General features: G+C 40.3%; 1 protein-coding gene across 3 annotated transcripts in view; it reads right to left on the reverse strand.

Moving 5' to 3' along the window:
- The window catches only part of CSMD3 (CUB and Sushi multiple domains 3), a 922,268-nt gene that overhangs the window by 292,889 nt on the left and 606,266 nt on the right, over positions 1–23,113 (reverse strand). For all 3 annotated transcript variants that reach the window (XM_054984891.1, XM_054984890.1, XM_054984889.1), the window contains 5 exons: positions 13,781–13,897; positions 7,908–8,123; positions 7,067–7,255; positions 4,290–4,459; positions 1,907–2,063 (listed from right to left, as the gene is read on the reverse strand). In XM_054984891.1, the coding sequence (XP_054840866.1) occupies positions 1,907–2,063; positions 4,290–4,459; positions 7,067–7,255; positions 7,908–8,123; positions 13,781–13,897 (849 nt within the window). The remainder of the gene's footprint in view (positions 1–1,906; positions 2,064–4,289; positions 4,460–7,066; positions 7,256–7,907; positions 8,124–13,780; positions 13,898–23,113) is intronic.

The raw sequence follows: 23,113 nt of genomic DNA on the forward strand, positions 1-23,113 counted from the left end.
CTCCTGAGCATGTACAGAGCACTAGCTATTGCTCAAGGAAAAGGTCCGTGAGCGAGGACCTGTTGGCACAGCTTCACTTCACCAAAAAAAGGTCTTATTGAAGTACAAAAATATGAAGTACAGAAATATGAAATATAAGGAGCACATAGTATATAGAAAGTTGCCTTGCACTAGGCTTGCAACTAAGTAAAAGAAAAGAAAGAACAGAAAATTGCTAATGTCTAACAGCCATGTTGAAAGTTACCTAACAGTACCTGAGGCAACCCCTGTTGGGATGGGCATTCCATGCTTGGGGAAGGTGAAAGCAAGCTTGTCCTTTTAGACCCTCCATTTTCCATTCCAGAGCTACTGAAACACATAGACCAAGGGCTGCCAAGCCCCTTTATACTCTCCTCCTCCAAGGCTAAACTGGCCTTTGGTCACATATGCACACGTAGAACATGAAGCCAGTTTTATGATGGTACCAGATTGCTAAAACAACATACATTTATTTATCCCAAGGATTTCAGTGAAGCAAACATCTCAAGAGGGCTGTCAGTTTGAGCAAGTGGTGTTTTATTGCCCTGCCTTCTCTCCTTCCTATTTTTCAAAGGGATGGATTGATATATAAAAAAGGTCTATGCTCCAATCATGATAGAGGGCATATGTCAGTTCAATAGCTCCCCCCCCCAAATTACAGTGAAAATTGACTTAGGATAGACTAGTTATAATCAGAAAGAGAATATCATGTTTCAGACCCAGGGGGAAGATGCAGAAGGGACAGACATGCAAACACCATGTTGGAGTTAAGAACTTTATTGATTACAGCTGTCAGACCCTTGGTGCATGGTAGGGCAATAGATCCAGATACTGGCAGACCTGCCCGCTGGAGATATCGTGGGATGGCAGGATGTCAGGCTCCACATGGGAGTATGCAATTGCATGGTTCCCTCTGCCACTTGAGAGTGGGGGGTGTCCTGATACACCCCCAAGTTGGACATGTCCCCACCAATCCTCACTCCAAGATCCCTTAAGGGGATCCCCAACAGGAGGAAGCAGGGACACACGCCATTGCCCCTAAATGGATTTGGTCCAATACTGATACCATCAGCCATGAAGTTGTGATGGTAAGAAATGAGATAACATCACAAGATTCAACAGAAACCAACAACCTGAAGCTAACAGACCATGAACATGCTTAAACAAGGGAGGGACAGAGAAGAAAGCCAGACTGAGGCAGGCGGTGCAGCAGGCCCTGAATAATCAGTGGCTAGGCAGACCAGAAAAAACACTCCCCTCTCTTGGTCCATCCACAGGGCCCTGCCTCCAACTTGACCTGGCTGGGCCCTGATTGGCTGGCTGGAAAAGAAGCACTGCAGGAGACCGCACTGGAGAAGATTCTTCTGGGATTGTCCATACCACACTGCCAGCTGAAGACCATGGTGCCTCATGTTGCTCCCCCACCTCCTTGGGTTTGCAAATCCAGCCTTGAGTAGATCTGGGCCCCAAGTTTGTATGGGCACAGTAGCATAGAGTTTAACATACCTGTATGCTTAAGGTCAGTCCTTTCTTGTAAATGACACACATTGTAGATGTTAATGTTACCAGAATGATCTGTTTGACTTGAACAAAATGAATGCTGTTTTAAGATGGATTTGCACAGCTGTGGAGGCATGGAAGACCACTTTTTTGGTTGTTGTTACGACTGTGTAAGGCAAATAAATCATGAGAGCTTGATTTTTGAGGGTCTCAAATAACCACCTGAATATTTACAGTGATGCAACAACCATGACCCCATTGATTTGGCACTATGATGGAGATCTTCCATTAACCATTCCACACAAACTTGCATCTCTCATATTCACCAAGAGGGACAGAAAGCTCATCACTCCCATAACCAGTATCTTCATGGTTTCGAAATACTTACTGGTATATACAAGTTGAAAACCTTCATCTGTCCCTTCAGAATCTGAATTAAATTCAAGCCAAAGATGATTGGAAGTGCTGCTCAGCGTCAATCCTCTCAGTGATGCTCCAGTAAAAGCCCCCAGCAAGTGTGCTGTATTGTCCCTTCCATCATATATCTGTAAAACAAATTGGCCTTGCTTAATTCCAACATCCCTATTTCCATTATGAGACAGATCAAGGCTGCTGTATCTCCTTATTATATGTTTACACAGAATGTCTCTTATGATCCTTATTCCTTTTAAACTAAGACAATTTGCAATATATATATATATTTAAAAACCTGAATGACAACAGACAGGGGCAAACTTCCATTTCAGAATGGCACTTTTAAATATCTGTGTTTACTTTGCCAAAGCTCATATTTTAATGGTGGCATCAACACATAATAAATGATCATTTGGTATACCCATTTCTATACAAGTCATAAAAGTGGCATAATGCAAAATGCAATCTCTCTGCAGCCATGAATATTAAAGGCAACCTCTGAACAATCTTGGTAAATAAAGACACATTCTCATTTATATCAATAGTATAAAAGGGAACCAAAGGATCTCAGATGGAACAAACAGACTAACTGTAGCTATAAGTTGGAAGGACAATTTAATCTATATGTAAATTTGGAAGCTCTTTATTATATATTTATTTAATTTCCTACACTCCTAAAGAGCCCCCCTCACATGCAAATATCCTTGAAAAGGTGTTGAGAGAAAGGAAGTATTTCAGATGAAATGTAAAACACATTTAGCCAGTTTCAAATTGGGATTTCAGGCGTATGAAGAATTAAACAGAAGTTTGGTCAGCAGTATATGTTATATTTAATGCTTACAGTCTTTAAGTGGGAGTTATATTTGTAGCTGATCATCTTCTGTACTTCATTTCAGACACAAAGTAAAAAAAGTTAACCATGTAAGAGCTACATCATAATTCTTGTCTATCTTCTACTTAAAAAGCATACTGTTTCAGTTTACGTCAGCAGAAAATGAATACTAGAAAAAAACTGAATCATAGCAATCTCTTGTTCATTAAAAAGCACATTGAAACAAATATGACCAACAATCTCTTTCACATACATTTCTTATTTAATACTATTCAAAGAACTTTTAAATAAGGAAAGAACAAAAAATAAGGAAACTACTAGTCAGGTTTCTTTTTCTTTTTCCATTGAACATCTTATGATAAAGTTACCTCATACAAAGCAAGCCTATCGGTTCTTTATTTTCTACTCTGACTGAATAGAGGCTTTTATTTTGCTGATAACATCAAATTTTTCAGAATATGGAAAGATCAAACAGACCGTGAAGAATTCCAATAGGACTTTTCCAAACTGGATGAATGGTCAACAAAATGAGAAATATAAATAAATATAAAGTAATGCATACTGGGACAATACCTAAAGGTAACTTTCTGTCATTGAAAGATATGCCCAATTCTCATTGCTTTCTTCATCGAGATGCATAGAACTTCAGAAAATAACTTTATAATGTGTGGATCAGGCCTTAAGAGGTTGCCTGCTCAGCTTTACAAAGGAAACTGTGCGTGTGTGTTTGTACTTCTGCACATCTTTTAAAAATCAGTAGAGAAGCTAACAAAAAATCAATATAATAAAATCAATAGGCTAAGTAGCATAAATAGAATAGCAATAATAAATGAAATATTCACCACTGAGATTAGAATCAACTTTTTGAGTTTTCACCCCTTGCCCAGAATTCCAAGAATCCCTCACTCTGAGCACCTTTCTTCATCTGAACCTCTTTCTCTGGTGGCTGCTTCCAGGTAAACTCACTAGATGACCCAAAGCACACAGCTAATGTATCTTGATATTACAAGGGGAAGGAAAATGATAAAACATGCCATAGAGATGCCAGTTCCATTACTGGACATAGCATGTATCCCAGTCATCATATAAACACATGAAGAGCCTGGCCCATTGGTGATACTGGCAGTGGGCCAGGCCAGCTTGGCGATCCCATATAAATATTAAGAAAAATGTTACACAGGTAAATCTAGAAAAAAAAAACAGTGAGAAATTGCGGGTGTGGGGTGGGAATTGTGCTGTATTTAAATAAGTTCTGGGCAAAAATGGGGGGAAAGACCATAGTACTAACTAAGACTATAGTACTAGCCACAGAATATAATTATATTTCTTCTGCAATGGAGTGGATTAAACAACACGAGAAAATAGAGCAAAGACTACTTAGCAGTAAATGCTTAAAAGTGTGTTACACACAGACCCATACACGCAAAAAAGGAAATAATAAAAACATTCGGTTAAATATTGCCTTTATCAATGAAATAAAAAGATGAGTATCATACATTTTGAAATAATGAATGTTGTAACCTACCTTAAGAACATCTCCTTGTGCTAAATGAAAGGTTCTGGCAGAGATATTGATTCCCTTCCCTGCTTGTACTTGAATGCTGTAAATACATTCATGGTTGTTTTCATAGTTGAGTGGGTAATTGGGGGACAGCAAAATCCCTTCATTATTTGTTGCAGATGCTCCACATTCAGCTGCAGGTAAAGCAGAATTTGAGGTATAGCTCAATAGAGAACATAAATTATTTCAGTTATGGTAAAGCTGGGACTGTAAAATGCAACCTAATACCAAATTACTAATATCTGGAGATGAATTGTAAGCGTAAATGTATTACTTTGATCTCTCTCCACATATACAAATGCCAAGCCTAATGTACATCACTGACAGTGTAGTCAGATGTGGAATACTATGGCAAAATTGCAATAGCAATGGTTGCTGGAAAAAATTAACTATGTGGTAATCAGCGATGTGGGTTTTCTGAGAACTGAGTGAGGAGGGCTTGGAAAACTATTCAATGCCTGAAATAAAACGTAATCTGATTTAGTATTTTTATTTCAACTTACATTTAGTAAGCCACTTTGAGTCCTGCCATTCCGAAGAAAGTAAATACTTCAAGTAAAATTTAAAAAGCACCTCATGATAGCTTTATTTCCCAAATGCAAACAACAACAACAACAACAACAACAACAACGACAACAACGAGCTGATTTTAAGGCAAGAAAGACCAATTGTGGTTTAAATTCAGAGCTTTATAAGGAAACTATTATTATAGGGATAATATCTCCAAAAACATAAAGACAATATACATATACTTGGGTGACAGTGTTTAAATGTAAAAGAAAAAAAAATACCCCCAAATACTGAAAATTTTTGACATACTAATGTTAGCGCATCCAGAGAACTGCACGTGTCAACTCATCCATTTCAACATAATGTAAGTTTCTTCCACAGAAGCTACTAGACCATCTCAGTTGTCTCTGTAGTATCATTTGCATTATTTATTAGTTTCATAACAGATTGGAGATTACAATATCCCTTTCACAATGTGAAAGATGTATAAATAAGATTTTTTACTTTGCTATTACATCCAGTCAGCATTTCCAGTCAATCTTCCACAATTTTCCATCTTACCATGTGTCCCTACAAGTCTAAGGATCCCCAGCATAACATTTTTCGAGGTTATGCTGGTTATGCTTTTTCAGCAGCTGAAAAGCTGGCTGGATCTAACCCTTAGTTTTGATTCAACCTGCACACTCAATCAAGTGAATTCATAAGACACACTTTAAATTTATAGATGTATTTGTGGTTATATTATATATCCACTCCCACCCTGTTTATCAACCAGTAAAATATATATGCAGTCTCTTGCACAATTCCTTGGGGAAATCACATGAAAAATATTAATTACAACTTAGAAACTGTCTAGCATACCTAATCGCTTATGCTCCATTTCAACATTTCTTCAGCTCTGTTTTGAATTTCTGCTGGTTTTTAAATCTTTGCAAATTTGAATATATGTATATGTATATGTATATGTATATGTATATGTATATGTATATGTATATGTATATGTATGTAGATAGATAGATAGATAGATAGATAGATAGATAGATAGATAGATAGATAGATAGATAGATAGATAGATAGATAGATAGATAGATAGATAGATAGATAGATAGATAGATAGATATTGGATTGGCAATGACATCTATTCATTATTATTAATTTTATGAAACAAAGACTTTTCAGAAATGGACAATTCTCCACAGAAAAATGAAGCTCTACACATGTTTTCTCCCTACTTCCCTTGTAGTAATTATTAATAACAATAATTTTTAAATCACCTATTTTTTTTTTCAAATTGTGTTGCTTTTCTTATAATAGCACATTTATTATTTCCCTGAAGTTTTTGACTAAGGCTGTTCCAGAGCACACACAAAAATGGTGCATGTGTGCTTCGAGTGCCTTCTGCTGACATCAATTTGAGTTTAAAACTGAAGCAATGGGGTCTCGGCATATCCAAATTGGCCTAAGATACATGTTTCAGAATGAATTTGGCCCCTCTAAGTCCCTTTCACTTCTGTTCCCCAGAAGAGATAAGATTTCCAGACATGGCAAAAATCTTAGTATTTGCAATTTGCAGCAATTCACCAGAGTTAATGGAGGGGGGTGGGGTAAGAAAAAGTTAAAGAGTCGAAGAAGAAAGAACAATGTATCCCTTCCAAAGGCAGAAGAAACTTTTGAGATAATTCTGGAATGAAACTGTATTTTGATACAGCATTTCATTTTTTTTTTGCAGGCTTGTTTTTAATTACAGTGGAAAGGAACATTGTTACACAGTGTTCAGCTTTGTTGTGTTAAGCATAGATCATGGAAAACCTTCCCTAATTATCAAGAACAATTGTTCTGGAAACCTCAATAAAGATACCACAAACATGAAGTACTTTCCCCCCTCAAAAACTAACTACCACTATGACAAAATTGATAGATCATCATTAAAATTCTAAGGCTTGCCTATACTTTGAATTATTTTAAAAACTTTATTATATAGAATATTAACTTCATTTATAATTGATCAACATATGAACATATTTATCACTCCCCCCCACATAATGAATGCTAAAGAGCAACAGTCGGCTATACAGAGAACTCCCCAACGTGTTGAAAACACATGGGTGAAATATAGAATATAATTGTATCAGAAATAAGAGGTGTGTTACCATCCTTATCCATGCTGTATATTTGCAACTCCATGGACAATGACTACACATACAAGCAAATGAAAGCAGCTGACCACGTACCCACACACCTGGGCAGAGGTGCACTCCAAACACGTCGGCCACCACCAAGACAGATGATCTCTGAAGTTCCCTCTAAGCGGTATCCAGATGAACAGGAGAATGTTAAAGTGTCTCCAACTCCAAAGTTAAACCCTATTCTGCTTCCGAATTGAGGAGTCCCAGGATCCTCACAGGGTTCAAGGTTATATTCTGTGAGAGAATTAAAAAAAAAAACTAATCACGTTCTTGTTCCAAAATCTCTTTACAGGTCTGCTTCGTACTTGATCTCTGCCTTATTACCAAACATGCAGTTGTACCTGAGAATCAATTTAGACTTCAGGTAAATTTTCAAAATAAATGTTCCTATAAGTAAATAGGCAATTCAGCTACAATTTAAAAATCATGCCTAGAAATGTTTATAGTATCTGCAAGAGGCATGCTTGCCATTCCTATAATAGCTAAAAATGCCTCTGATAGTATGAATCCCAACACATAAAATGAACCTAAATTATTGTGCAGCATAAACTCATGACCAATTTCCTCATGGGCTCCTTTGGAAATATCACTTCTTGAAATAAGACTTGAAATCATTTTGATGCAACATAATTTTCTCACTTAATAACTTTCTGTGCAGTTTATTATGATTTTCTTTGGCATCCATTATGACTGCCACAGCAGACAAACTAGGATTTATATTACAGAAATGACAACAAAATCATTTGTAAAGAAGATGTGTTTTTAAAGGGCATTTTTCGATATATATTTTCATCTTTGATCTTTCCCTTTCCCTCTCCTTTCCTTCCAGGCCAAGTTCAGTACGATAGCAAGCACTTTGTACAAATGCCTCATTTTGTTCTCTTACCAGAGAAAGTAATATTAAATCCTTCATATGATATTGAAAAGTCAGAAATGAAGCGCAACTGAGCCCTGAAATTTCCATAGAGACCAGCGTTGATTGCTGATGGAAGTTCTGAGCCAGTCAGGCGTGCCAGTGGCCGTGTGAAGCTGCCGTTCTCCGTGATTAGTAAGTAGTCGTGATGATCTTCCAAGTGAAAGGTGTGAAAGGTGAACTGCACTCCTATTAGAAAAAATAAAATTAGACCCACATATCACATAGTTAACATGAAAGCAATTATATCACTGATTAAACTCATACATCTCATTACAAACTAAGTCTTACATTACCCTTGCCCTCATTCTCCATCAGGTTATTTTTTTTCTTTAAAAACTGTTTAAAATACACACACAATTTTTAATTTAGTCATCTATGCTTTATTGTGGGGTTGGAAGAAAAAGATCGTTTACCCTCAAGGCACTTCTACTCATTTATAGAATCTAAATCAGATGCTATTGTTAATTCTCACATTTTTTTCCCTCAAAAGAACACCTAAGTATGATATTGAAAACTGCTTAAATGGTATTTGCATTTAATAAAAGTTCAAGGCAAATGTTGGACTTAAATTTTGAACTTATAATCAGAACTAACAAGTAGTATTTGAAACACTTTTTTGAGACATTGATTGAGTCTTCCTGGAAAACTCCTATGTATTTCCACAGTAGCTAGATCAGTAATATTAACAGCTTAATATAATCTGTAACAGCAACAGCCTCCTTGTTTATTCATATATTAAATGGCTACTTGCACAAGAAAACTTCACCCCATACACTGCCTAGTTAAGGATACTTTAATTGTGGGTGATTCTGTTTCTTTGCACTAATTAGAAACCTTTTCAGCACTGGTCAGAACACTATCCCCATATCTCAATTTTCCAGGGAAACAAGCATTGATTCCCCCTCCCATTGTGCTACACAAATGTGCAGAGAGTTTCTAAAAAGGCTGAGTATTGGGAACAGCGGGGGGGGGGACCGCCTTCCTCCAGTTTCCATTCGACACACCATCCCAGACCCCAAATGACCTGGTTACTGGGAAACTTTCATCCTCTTAATTAGGCATGGCGTTCAACCAAATAGTAAGTTGCAAAAAAGCTACTGTGCAGTCTCCAACTGGTTTGCAAAGGAGTTTGTGATGGTTGCTTGCTTTTTATTTATGTATTTACATTATGTATAGTCCGCCTTTCTCACTGAGACCCAAGGAAGATTATACAGTGTGTTAGTACCGTCAACTTCCTGGACAATTCAATAAACAATGTCATAGGGTATATATATGCAACTTTGCTGAGATTCACAACCAGCAGAAATCCAATGCAGAGTTGAAGAAATGCTGCTGACACACAGCATAAGTAATTTTAAAACTAACATGTTAAACTGCATTAAACGGTAGGTTTATACCCAAAGCAACAGCTGGCACACAGTAGTAAGGTCTATGGTTCCTATCTCTCTACTGATGTATCCCTCTCAGACCACTTCCTTAGGGTACAGCTCTCCTATCTGAGTAAAAAAGCCCTCTTGGATATTTCAGTTGTGCATAGTGTGCAGAGGGCCAGGAGAGTGGGAGTTTTCCTGATCTCCTCCGGTAGGCTGTTCCATACGGTAGGGGCCACCACAAAGAATACACATGTATAGGCAGCTGTTGATTTGGCCCATGTGCAAGATGGTATCTGCAGAAGGCCATGTTCAGATAAGTGAAGCTGCCATAGCGGATCAAGGCCATGAAGAGTTTTGTTTGTTATAGCCAATACCTTGAATTGTAGCCAGTGGAGTTTACCACACAAATGAAATAGTCTGTGCTTAGCTCTCCATAATTACTTGCCCCCCCCCTATTGAATATGGGAAGTTCATCTGATAGACTTATTTGCAGTGAGGTTTGTGGCATCTGAAGCTACAACACAAGGCAATCTCTTGGTATGAACAAAGCTTTCTAAGATACATGGGGATTCCTTATTAAACTATCAACCATTTCCTGATCAGAAAAAAGAACAAGCAATCGCTTTGCATGCGTGGAGTCCCCATGAGTGCTTTCAAGTGGATCATGGAGATTGTTACAAAGCGTACAACTACACATAAAGATTATGTGATTAGCTATTTGGGAACCATTAAGCTTAAAGTTGGGAATATGTTAAATATTAAGCAGTTTTGGCAGATTAAATCATGTTCTTACATCAGGAACAAGAAGCATTTTTGAAGTCAGGCATCTATTTTAAAAATATAATATTTTAGATATCCTGGGTTGGACACCCATTAAACAAGGGATCTGCTCCAACAGAGCGAGGCTTCCTCCACCGTAGCACGCCTTGCTACAATGAATGTGGCTTCTTCTGCCAGACTGACAATTCTCCCAACACAGCAAGGCTTCCTCAGAAAGAACATCATAGAAACCAACCCACTGTGATTTTATTATACTTGCAAATACTAAAATAATTAACATTTAAAAACACTTTATTTCTTTCAAGTAGCATTGCAAAAGATGCAGTTTATGCCAACACACTTCTTCTCACATTGGTGTGATTTGATTTCTTTTAATGGAATAATTGTGTGTGTTTTTGTTTTATCAACACATTGATGTTTTACAGCACAGTACTAAGCAGACTTAAATCTTTCAAGAGTTACACCATTAAAGTCAATGGGCTTAGAAAGATGTAACTCTTTTTAGATTGTAGTGTTGTTTTATTAACACATTAGGTATCTTTAAAATGTCTTTGGATCTTAACAATAACCTATGGAAACTAAAAAGTAAAAACACATTATTGGTGTCTCTGTCAAGTTGCAATTGACTTATGGCAACCCCAGCAAGGGGCTTTCAAGGCAAGTGAGAAGCAGAGGTGGTTTGCCATCAGGGCCAGATCGAGGGGGGGCAGGGGGGTAGTCTGCCCCCGGCGCCACCAAAGAGGGGGTGCCGGGTGCAGCTGCCAGCTGCCAGGAGCGTGCTGGCAGCAGCACAGGTGGCCGATCAACTGCCAGCGTCATTCATCTACCCAGCAGGATAGGGAGCACATGGCAAGCTGGCCGCCCCCTCAGCCGGGCAGGCAAATGGCATGGATGGCTGAGAGGCCGCCTGTGCCACTCGCTTGCCCAGCAGGACAGGAAGTGTGTGGCAAGCCGTCCACCCCCTCAGTAGGGCAGGCGAGTGGCGTAGGCAGCCTCCCAGCTGCCGCCGCTGCCACCGCTCCACTGGCGGCACGCCCGCCCTGCGTGAACTGACGTCATTACGCAGCACCGGGAGTGTGCGTGCACTGCGCGTGCGCACAAGGGCAGCCAGATTTGGGTTGTCCCGGGTGCCAGGAACACAAGATCCAGCATTGTTTGCCATTGCCTTCTTCTGAAGAGTCTTCCTTAGTGGTGGCTCATCTAAGTACCAACCCTGCTTAGCTTCTGATATCTGATGGGATCGAGCTATACCATGCCACCTTCCCTCCATATATACATAGCATATAAGTACAATTAGAACAAAATGGGCCTGTCTTACAAAACTGGACTTTCGAAGAAGAAGAAGAAGAAGAAGAAGAAGAAGAAGAAGAAATGTTCCTATAGAATGAGGTATGGACTAAAATTATTTGCTTTGTCACTAGATATGCTAATTTTAAATTGGATTGGGCCCCAGAGACGGTTCTAATGTAAACTACTAGAGCAGACACTTGTTGTGACTATTGAGTAACTCTCAAATAACAAGACAGCCATAAGTTGAGAATGAAGTAAAATGTCCACAAGTCAAAAACAGAACAAATATTATAGAGTACATTAGCTTCAGTTTCAGGTCAATCATCACACAAACTCAAGGTTTCTTTTAACTATGGTTAGCCTGTGAAACCAGAATTCAGACCTCAGAAAAATCACTCACATTCCGATTTCTCATAACAGATGCTGATTACATTGTCTTTTCTCAGTAGCCTAGAGGGTATAGCTGAGAAACAAGCCACGATTAAACCCAGATGTCTGCATTTGTGCATCATGCAAAACTGCAGTTAAGAGTAACTTTAGTTAATAAAGCAACTGTAGTTCCCTGTATAAATGGATCATAACTAACACTACCTAGTGAAGTGGCCCATGTTCAGACAATCACAATAATCATTGTGAGTTTAATTAAATTGTGGTCTTGTACGGGGCCAATTTCTCCCCAGGTAAGTAAGGATGTTCCACATGAAGATCACCCTCAGACTTGGTCATTCAGTGTTGAAGAGAGTGCTGTGGGAGGTAAAATCCATGCTTCCAGAACCTACATCAGTTAAATCTCATGGTCAGCCCAGATAAACATGTTTGTCACTCATTCACTTACTGCCACATCATGAATCCAGCTATTGTAGCACCACTATGTAAAACTTTATTCTGAGATTGTCAAGAAAGGTCTTTTCCAGTTACATACCCAGAAGTGACATTATGGCATTGTGGTGACACTCTAGGAATTTTCTGGCATTTCTGTGATGTCACTTCCAAGTACATATCAGAAGTAACTTTGCAGCATCGCCAACAACCATCGCCACTTAATTTATTTTTGCTTCTGCTTCACAACTGAAGAGCAGAGGTAGCCTGGAGAACAAGCCTAGTAGCATTCTGTACTATATTGAAGCACACTGAAAATAAGTGCAGTTACACATGTGCATAGCTTTGCTACTTCATGCTTGCACCGTCTTCAGCGCTACCACCACCTCTGAAATCCTGAAAGCCAACAAACCTCAGAAACAGCATGGGGAAGGGAAGGGGGCAGAAACTGCCCACCTCCTTGCTTGAGTAAAAGTGCCCTTCCATTTATGCAAGGACAAATTTAGATCCAAACGTATACAAGGAGCCACAGTAAAATAAAATAAGTGATAGAAAGGAAACTAGTATGTGAGGCTCTAGCCTGCTCTGGCCCTGCCTTAGTTAGTTCAACCATAGCATTGTTGACTGGGCGAGTCCCAGCTGGGTGACCCGGGTCTCAGGAAAAGAGCCTGGGGTGGGCTAACGTTACCCAGGCATCCCTCACTGCTTTCTTGGATAGGCTCTGATTATTATTATTATTATTTGTGCTCTCCTCAAAACTCCTTCCTCTCCACCCCAGATAATGGGTGGACTTCCCTTTTATCCCCTCATCCTTCCGAGTCTCCAACTCCTAGTCCCACCCCCAATAACCTAGCTGCTGTCAGCTGCCTTAGGTAGCCACGCTTGTGGCCACTCTGCTGCCAGCCTCCCCTGGCTATTTCCAACCCCCTGTAGCCTGCCTGCTAGTTAGCTGTGCTGCTGCTCTTTCTCCTCCTGCCTCTGTGCTGGAGTGTGGTCTGGCTCCACCTTTGCCGCCATCAATCTGCTGCTTGCAGTGGTGCTAGCCAGTTGTCCCTGCCTCCTGCAGCAGCTCCCTCTGGCTGGGCTGTTGAACTTCCAATGGGCTAAGGCAAAGAGCTACCCTGGAGCCATGGCTGGGAAGTGGGTGATAGCTAGGACCCAGGGGCCACCGTCCAGCCTGCCTTCTGCTGCCAAGGCCTTACCTGTGCTTCCTGTACCTGTGGCTTCCTCAACATTCCTGGCCCTTGTTAGTACCTCTGTTGCCTGTCCCATCATCACCAGGTGGGTGCTAAGGGTGGCAGGGCAGGACAAGAGGGCTGTGTGAGCCTTGTCTTTGGGCTGTGTGGCCCTGAATGGGTTCCCAAGTCCAGCCCAGGCACCAGACATAGTATAATTATCAACACTCCAATCACAATATGTGAATTTTGTATGCATCCATTGTTTGAAAGGCAAATCATTCTAACAGGTACCTACATTGACTAATAATTTATGGAAGAATAAGGGAAACACCACTCATGCCCAAAACTACTAGAATGAAATAGAAAGCCTTATAGTTACATAAAATTTAAGTAAATCCTTTACCTTTCCCATGGGTAACATCCACAGTCCATGTACAATTCAATGAATTTGGATAGAGTTCAGGGTAACCTGGAGATAAAATAGTTCCACTTGGTCCTCTAACATCTCCTCCACACAAAGCTGAGAAAGAGACAAAAAAAAAAACCTCAGGCACATAAATATAACTGTTTGTATTAAAATTAAACATGGGAAAAGAGCAAGCTGAAAATCATCTATTATCTCTGTTTAAACAATAGCCTATATGTGAGAGTGCCACCCGTTCCCTTGGGTGACAAATCTCTAATTGTAGCCAATATTTACACAAAGTGCTCAGAAGGAAACATGATTAATTAATTGTTGAGAAGCTTTGGTAATAATGAAAATGAATTGCTAATTACACTGGTTGATTTCAAAGAATTCTTAATGAAAAAATGTATTATTCACACAAAAATATGATTTACATTTTCAGTATCAACAGTGAGTATTAAACACATGTATAAATCATAAATGGGAAAAGGAGATGTAAGCAAGGAGAAAATGAAAAGGCAGGGTGCAGAGCAACACACTGTATTCTACACTTAAACTGACTTTTCATTTCTCCTTTGCTTACGATTGATAACTAAAACATGAGTTAAACTCACGGTTTATAAAATTTGTGTATTGTTCCTCTGCAACATGTGATCAAACAAGTTTTGTACATTTTTGAAACATTACAAAAACCTACAATGTCTGTATATCAGAGTTAAAAGATGGAATAAGCATGCACACCAGTAGTAATATGCAAGTATTCAAACACCTTCTTGGAAGGAAAAAAAAAGCTGTTTCAAGCAGTTTTTAAGTTTCAAAAGTGAATGTTTCAGATTTTCTTCATCTGCCTCATAGACCAATGTCCCACCAGCTGCATCAAAATCACATTGCCAGTTCAAATGGAGCCACAATTTAAATAATAATAATAATAATAAGCTGCTAGCCATTTGTTACAAATTATTACTTACACAGTTTTAATCTGTTTTAATTGTTTCTAACCATGGGTTTAATTGTATTGCTCTGTAAGCTTCATTAAAACCCTGATGCTAATAGGCCTCCCATTTACCTGGGAAATTATCTGCTCCCAGCTCCAGTTTCCCATCCATGAGGAATTAAGGAACGGGAAGAAAAATGGCCCCTACATAGTGATTTTCTAGAAATTGTTCCTAGTCTCTTTGGTAAAGACTACAGACACTTGAGGACACAGCCATCTTGTAATGATTTGCTTAGTTTTCAACTTTTTCAGCCGTTGTCTTTGGACTTTTAGTTCAGCTCCTCCTTACTTTACCTTATACCTCAGGAGGGCATTGGTCCTAATAAGCACTACTTATATTTCTAATCACACAGAGATTAGGTGTTCTCTACCTTGCCCAAGCCTTTACTTCAAGAACACCTTCCCATTTGTTTGTGTGACCTATATATTGTTGCCACCCTGACTCTCTCAAAAGGTTTTTGCTGCCACCAAAGGCTTTAGTCTTATATCTCCTTGGTTTAACTTGTAATAGAGGAAGGCTTGTTATTGATGGTAGTTTGACAGAACAGTCAGCATATGAGGGTGGTTGTGAGGGAAAACAATTTTTTTTTTCTTAAATAAAAGTAGAATTTATTTGTAAGGTCATAAGCTTGATGGTTGCACAGTTTTGATAATTGTATTGGTATCCGAATAATTCTTAACCCTGGTGGTTTCACATATAATTATGTAATAATAGTAACAACAGCAACAACATGCTTCTATACCGCCCTTCTGGATAAATTAGTGACACACAGAGCAGTGAACATACTCAGTCTTATTATTATTATTCCCAAAATACAGCTGGGGAGTTGAAAGGAGTGGCTTACCCAAGGCCACCTACAGAATTCTTAGCAGTCAAACCAGCAGAGTGCTGATTTGCAGCCCACCCACTTAACCAGTATCCTACAACAGCTCTTCTTAAATGTATATTCACAAAGTAAGTCACACAGAGTAATTTTGCACACAGGTCTTTACTAACAATAAACTCCACACAGACATAGATTCACTCAGGCCTTTCCAGACACCTTGCCTTACCTGGATAGACTAATTTCTCTCTCAGAGCAAAGCTACATGAGACAACTTACATAAGTTTGTGCGAGTGATTAGAAGTAGGTGTGCTCCAACTTCCCCATGTCAACTTTTCCCCAAGCTGAGCATGTGTCCTGTAACTTCGTGTAGCTGCACTTGTGAGTGTCCATGATAATAGAGAGTCTCCAGTGCAGAGTGCCAATTTTGGTCAGCATGGGGGAAACAAGGGATAGTATCCCATGATGCACCTTATCTTTCTGCATTTGGCAAAATTCAACTATTGTTTCTAATGGGAAATGTGATTTGAGACTTTTGGGGGCCCTGGGGGCCATTTCTGGACCTAATTTTGCCAAATTTGCTGGAGACCTACTCCTAACTGTCCTCTAATGGCCTTCCAAGTTTCATGAATATTGGGCCCCATAGGGGCACTATATGGTCTCCCCAAAGAAGGCGCCCCAACCACCTCCATTATTCCAATCTCCATTATTCCCTATGGGGAAAACTAGGGGAGCTACATAGGGGGCTGGGGTAGCATTTTGCAAGGAAAAATCCACCAAATTTGCAGGGGATCTGCTCCTAACTATCCTCTAAAAACTCGTCCCCAAGTTTCAGGGAGATTGGATCTGGGCGGGGGGGGGGGGCGCAATGATCCATATGTTTCTGCAGTGGAAACCATTTTTTCCACAACAGAAACTAATGAAGAGTAGCTCATCAGCGTACTCAGAGAGTGCTGGTTTGGGGATATGGTCTTCATTTTGGTTTTGTTGGGCTGTCTGGTATGTAGATTGTAATTGAGAGTGTGCCTGTGGACATGGCAACCATGATCTGTGTGTTTCGGCAGTGGGAGTCAGTCTTTTTTCTACAATAAAAACAAATGGGGTAGCTGGGGGCACCTTCTTTAAAGGGCCATAAAATGGCCCCTCGCGGTCCAATCTCCCTGAAACTTAGGGGGAGGGGTCTTTAGAGGTCATTTAGGAGTAGGTCTCCTGCAAATTTGGTAGATTTTACTTGCAAAATATCTCCTCAGTCCCCTAGATAGTTCCCCTAGATGGCTCCCCTAGTTTTCCCCATAAGGAATAATGGAGATTGGACGTGGCTGAGGGCACCTTCTTTGGGGGGGGGGGCATGAAATGGCTTCCTCAAAGTCTAATCATCATGAAACTTGGAGGGTTGTAAGAGGACAGTTAGGAGTAGGTCCCCAGCAAATATTGTGAAAAAATGCACCCCCAGGGCCCTTGAAATCCCTGAATCATGTTTCCTATTAGAAAGACGATTCAGGGATTTCAACTGTGTAGGCTATACTGATTTCACCTGTGTAGGCTATACTGATTTTGTTTTAGTTTTGCAAATCACCTTAGCTGAGAGAGTGAAGTAAATATGTAAGAAACAAACAAACATAAATAATAAAACCACTTGTGTGGGAGCTGATTCTGCTGTGAAATGAAAGCACAAATCTATTCTCTTTTCTCTCCCTTAGACATCCAAACTGGAGAAAGATTCAGGCCCAAGGATGTTGGGGGGGGCACATTTGGCTTTTGCATGCCTTTCCACTGGGGTATTATTAAACGTTTATTTCTAACACTTGAGAATTGCAGGGAACAGAAAGGACACATCAGCGGTTTCTCCCTCATCTGCTAACTTAACTGTTTTGCCAGATTTGAAATTTTTTGTGGAGATGTTAGTTAGATGTCAAGCAAAATTCATTAAGAGAAAAAGAGAGAAGGTGTCAGTAGTAGAGATGGGCACGGAACAAAAAAAAATGAACCAGGAGGTTCGTGGTTTGTGGGTTTCACGAACCATGGAACTGGACCAGTTACAAACCAGTTCATGGTTTATGGTTCATGGGGTTTAAATGCCCCTTTCCAGCCTTAACAGCAGCAGGGAAAGGGGCCTTTAACAGTTTAAAGGGCCCTTTCCTGCCTTGCAAGTGGCAGGTCCCTTTAAACTATCAGCTGGCAGGTGGCAGGGGGGATTCACCCCTCACTGCCTGTCAGCTGATAGTTTAATGGGACCTGCCAGTGGCAGGGACCTTTAAACTGCCCAAACCCAAACCCTCGCCCCCGTACCCCCCAGCCCCAGCCCCACACTTACCTTTCCCTGTGGTGTGGCATCCTTCCTCTCCTCCAGGAGGGGTGTGAAGGCCATTTTCGGCCTCTTCCACCATCCTGCAGACCCCCAGCGTGGCAGAAAAGGCTGAAAATGTCCTCCCCTCCCCTCCTGGAGGAGAGGAAGGATGCCGCACCGCAGGGGAAGGTAAGTGTGGGGCTGGGGCTGGGAGGTGACGGGTAGGGGCTGGGGTTTGGGCAGTTTAAAGGGACCTCCTGTGGCAGATTCCCCCTGCAGCCTGCCAGCTGATAGTTTAAAGGGACCTGCTTTTGCAATTCCCTTAAAAGGGCAGTTTAAATGGCCATTCCCCTAGGGAAATGGCCATTTAAACTGCCCCTGTAAATACGACCCAACAAACCAGTATACAGTTCATGGAAGTTCCGTGAAAAGGAGCTTCCATGAACCCCGGTTCGCGAACCCCAAACCAGCCTGGTTCATGTTTTTTGGGGGGTCATATTTAGGTTTGTGCCCATCTCTAATCAGCAGCTGCAAATAAGGCATTTAAGTCTCTCAGATGAACCTGACCCAATGTTTAGAACCTTCCCAGAGGCTTTGTTTCTTCTATTTTGTTAACCAAACAGGTAGGTCTTTGACAGTGTCATCCTATACAGAATTATACCTTTCTAAATCTGTTTAAATCAATGGGCTTAGAAGGGTATAACTGCTTAGGAATGCACTGCAAGACTATATAAATCCTGTGAATTCCTTCCATACAGACTGGGTCATCTAACATGTCCTTTTCTTATATCTTAATTCTTTTCTTAAACATCTAGGTTCCTTTGTTGCAGTTGGAGTTTAGTAATTTAAATTGTTTTCCCAGATGGAAAACTGTTCCTCTACCATTTGGTAGTATTTAAACAACATACATAATTTGAGAATCATTGATTGTAGTTCCTAATCAACATTAATAATTTCTCCAAATTAAATAATGTCAGTTTCAGATAATCAAACAGGGATATCATTCTAAGAAACTTTTAAATAGTGGTCTGTTGTTATTTGTTTCCTTATATTTAAGGCTGACATACAATTTTAGACAGAAATTAATCTAGAAATATTTTTATTTAATATTGTTATAGACGTGCTTCAAGCCAGGAAAGAATTTTGCTGTGTATAATAATGCTAGAAAAAGTAGAAGGTAGTAGCAAAAGGGGAAGACCCAACATGAGATGGACTGACTCAATAAAGGAAGCCACAGCCTTCAGTTTGCAAGACCCATGCTTCCCAGCTCCAGGTTGGGATATTCCTGGAGATTTTGAGGGTGGAGCAGAGAGCTGAGTTTAAGGAAGGAAGCAGCCTCAGTGAGGTACAATGCCCCTCCAAAGCAGCTATTTTCTCCAGGGCAAGTGATCCCTTCCCACTCACCCTCTTAAAGGGCAGGGAAGAGAAACATCCCATTCTCATCAGTTGTGAGGTGGTTTCTAACTACCCCTAAAGCTTTCCTGTGTCCAGGAAAACAAGACTAGTATACAGGGAAGTGTTACAAGATCAGAATCTTACCTATCCCATGGTCAACTTTGAATCAACATCTGACTAAAATGCTGCCACAAACTTGTTTGACAGCTTCTGAATCTGCTATTGACTTCTATCCCAATGGTTACACTGATCCTTAATTGTGCTTTACCTGAAATATTGGCAAATCTTGTTTATTTTCACTTTTTTTATGATTCTAGAAAACACTATCACATCTTGACATTAAATATTCTACATTGCTGAGTGTTTCTCTCAGGAAGCCACAGTGTCTGTCTGGCTGCAGATTTTTACTCAGATGCAACAGCATTGATTTCCCACCCCCCTACCCACCCCCCTTGGAATGATAGTCAATGTAGTCAAAGCAGCAAGCAGTTTCCTTAAATGAAAGTCTTCTTTTTCTCATCACATTCCACTTTTCATAGTTCACAGCTTCTCATTTTGAAATCCACAGTGTTCGGATGTACATCCCCACCGAATGAAAAAATATGTAGAATGAGATTAATAAATCATTGTACTGGCGTCTTTACAGGAGAACCTACTTCTTTTGAAGCCAGGCCTATAAGCATTCCCTTCCTACAGCCTTACTTTGAGAGAATACCTTGAAGCATTTATGGAAAATAAATCTGTCTTAACTGAAATATGTTGCTTTTTTCCCATCCTTAAAGCAGATTCTAGCAGGCTCCTAAACTCTGGTTCCTTTCATTATTTTATATCAAAATAAAATTGCTATATTGATCTACTAGAACAGAAGTATTAACATTTATAAAGACTGACCAAGATTCATAGTGCACAACTCAAGCTTTCAAAAGACTACCTGAGATATTACTGCAAGCCATTTTGGAAGTTCAGCATCAATAACATATGACCAAAACCCAATGAAAAACTAGTAATTTTAGGATAAGACCAAGAATCCCTTGCTGCATTATCGGCATCATTATTTTACTGAGATACTCATACAGAGCCATGGCTTGGATCCAGATTAAATTTCCCATCCGTGGAAGAGAACTTTCCTTCCCACACCTTCCATTGAACCCATTGGATGCTTCTTGTAGTAGGGTACCCTAAGGAATGGCATAGGGGTGGGGCCAGGGTCTGCAGCAGGATCAGGGGAAATTGCCAGCTTACTCTGTGTGAAACTCAATATATTACTCTGGTATTTTGCTGGTGTACTCAGATGCTTGATGCAATTATAACCCAGATCACTTCAGTACCATGTGCCCGAAACACTAGTGTAGTATTATATCGAAACATGATGCTTTGTACAATGCTGACATAGCCATTTGCGGTGCATCAAAAGCATTTGTGCCAATGTTCAAAATGTTAGCATCAGATTGCTAAACCTCCTCAGCCAATTCTCTCTCTCTCTCTCTCTCTCTCTCTCTCTCTCTCTCTCTCTCTCTCTCTCACACACACACACACACACACACACAAGCTGTACACCTTAAATTAAATTCCAATGGATAACAAGTAATAAATTCACCCTCTCACATAATGTGATGTTCCTCCTCTGCGGGGGGGGGGGGGTGTTGACTGGGCTGCAATCTGTGGTGCCCCACTGTTTGAGCTCTCCAGCTCTCAGACTGGAAGGGCACCTGGGGAAGGGTTATATCTTGGGTTACCAACTCCCTGGTGGGGGGGATCTCCTGCTCTCACCATCTGTCCCCTGCCCCCACTCACTTGGCCGGCAGGGGGGAAAGCATGGAAATGGACCTCCCAGGCACACTCCTGGGGCAGCGTGACTCCCCAGAAGTGTCATCATTGTGCACCCCAAGAGCTCTCCCATGCTTTGCAGGGACCCAAACAAGCCAAATTGGGACTGTTTGAGGCCCAAATTGGTCCACTGTGAAGCATGCACATGCTCCCACAATTGTGTGATGATGTCACTTCCCGAAAGTGATGTCACTGCACAGGTGCGAGGAGTGAAGATAAGGTAAGTGCCACCCCTCCTCCCTCTGGGAGGGTAATGGGACCTGGCAACTCTAGTTCTGTCACTCTGTCAATAACGATTAGCTTCTATCAATGGAAGGCAGAAAATGAAACACTCTATGCTTTTAAAGGGAATCCTTCATTCATGAGCCCCACAATGGGCAAGCACAGGACAGCCCATAAGCATACAACAGGCACACAGAGCCCCCGTTTTAATACCACATTACTTTCTTCAGATGTGAAAGCCAGTTCTTTTTTTTTTTTTAATTCTCATACCTGAACAGAACCAGTACTTTACTAACTACTTTTATTTTCTTGCTTGCGGTACAAACAAGTGCCAGAAAACAAATTCCAGAAGTGTTTATGATGCAGGTTTCAGATTTCCACATCTCAAGCATAGAGGAGAGAGTTCAAAAAGGAAAGTGAGCAAAACACTGGATAGGCTTCATATTTCATTCCAGCACTAATGCGTAAATAGAAAAAACTCAAGAAAGAGAAACAAAGTTTGTTGTCGGTCTCAATCATTGTGCAAGCTAAATAAATGCCATCTTTAAAATGCACAAATATTGCACAATAATGCAAATATTGGGTCTCTTTTCTCATTTGCCACTAAAAATGTTACTTCCAAAAGATTATTTAGGCAAAAATTCAAGTCTAACTAAGTTGTACAGTTATTTGGGGCTGTTTAAGCTAGGATGCATCCATACATATCTTTCTCTGAACAAATATGATTATATGCACAAGTAGTCTTTGGATGCAACTAAAAAGCAACTAAAAAGAACAAGCAAAATTAAACTACAGGAAGGAAGGAGAGTATGAAGTGGAGACACCATAATCAGGCAATAAGCAGGGACAGCAGACTCCTCTCTGGGACCAAACCCCGGTTTCACCATCTATGTAGCAGCAACAGCTCATGGATTTTTCCAACCTCTCAAGAGCAGGGGCTCTAGGCCGGGCCTGGTTTTTAGTCGCTCAACAGTGCAATCCTCTACAATCAAAGTCCACTGAAATCAACAGGCTTAGCTTGGGAGTCACTACACAGGATTCACTGCAAATTCCACCGGCAGCTAAAGCCATTCACTGCTACCCACAAAATCAATAAACTATGGAATGGATCCAACTTTATACAAGGGACAGATCTTGGGAGAATGATTCTTTGCCCAGTAGTCAAGTCCAGATGTGGCCCAATTACTCTATATATACTGGAAGATCCAACAGAGTAAGAAAATTAACATGAGTTACCATAAATGGACTAGAATAAATATAGTCAATCTTGCCTTCATAGGATATTTATTCAGTGGACAATTGCCATTTAGTGATATACCCTGGGGGGGAGGAGGGGGGGAATCTCATTTACTTAATGAACTGCATGCTAGTTCAGCATCTTGAAGAAGAAATTTATCACAATATGTAATGTTATTGCACAGCAGAGAATATTTTTCACAAGGAGATTCTTAATAGTGTTTATTTTTATATGGCAAGCATGTAGCGTCTAGTACCGTAAGAAAAAAATGGCTTCTACACACAGGCTCTGTTTATGAAATAGGATCCGTCTCTGTTAAATACGAGCTAAAGTAGCATGAGAATGGATCATTACAAGCTGTGGAAAGCAGTCCTCTGCATCAAGGACAGGATAGCTTAGAAGAACAGGTTTAACAGTCACCTGTCCATCATGCTGTCACATGGTGTCATGTAAAAAGAAATTACACCTCTCTGTTTCATCATAGAATGCTAGCTTACCTCAACCTTAATCTCCCCACACCTAAGCACAGTTGACAGTGGATGGT

This window comes from Eublepharis macularius, chromosome 7 (assembly GCF_028583425.1).
Source record: "Eublepharis macularius isolate TG4126 chromosome 7, MPM_Emac_v1.0, whole genome shotgun sequence".
NCBI lineage: Eukaryota > Metazoa > Chordata > Lepidosauria > Squamata > Eublepharidae > Eublepharis > Eublepharis macularius.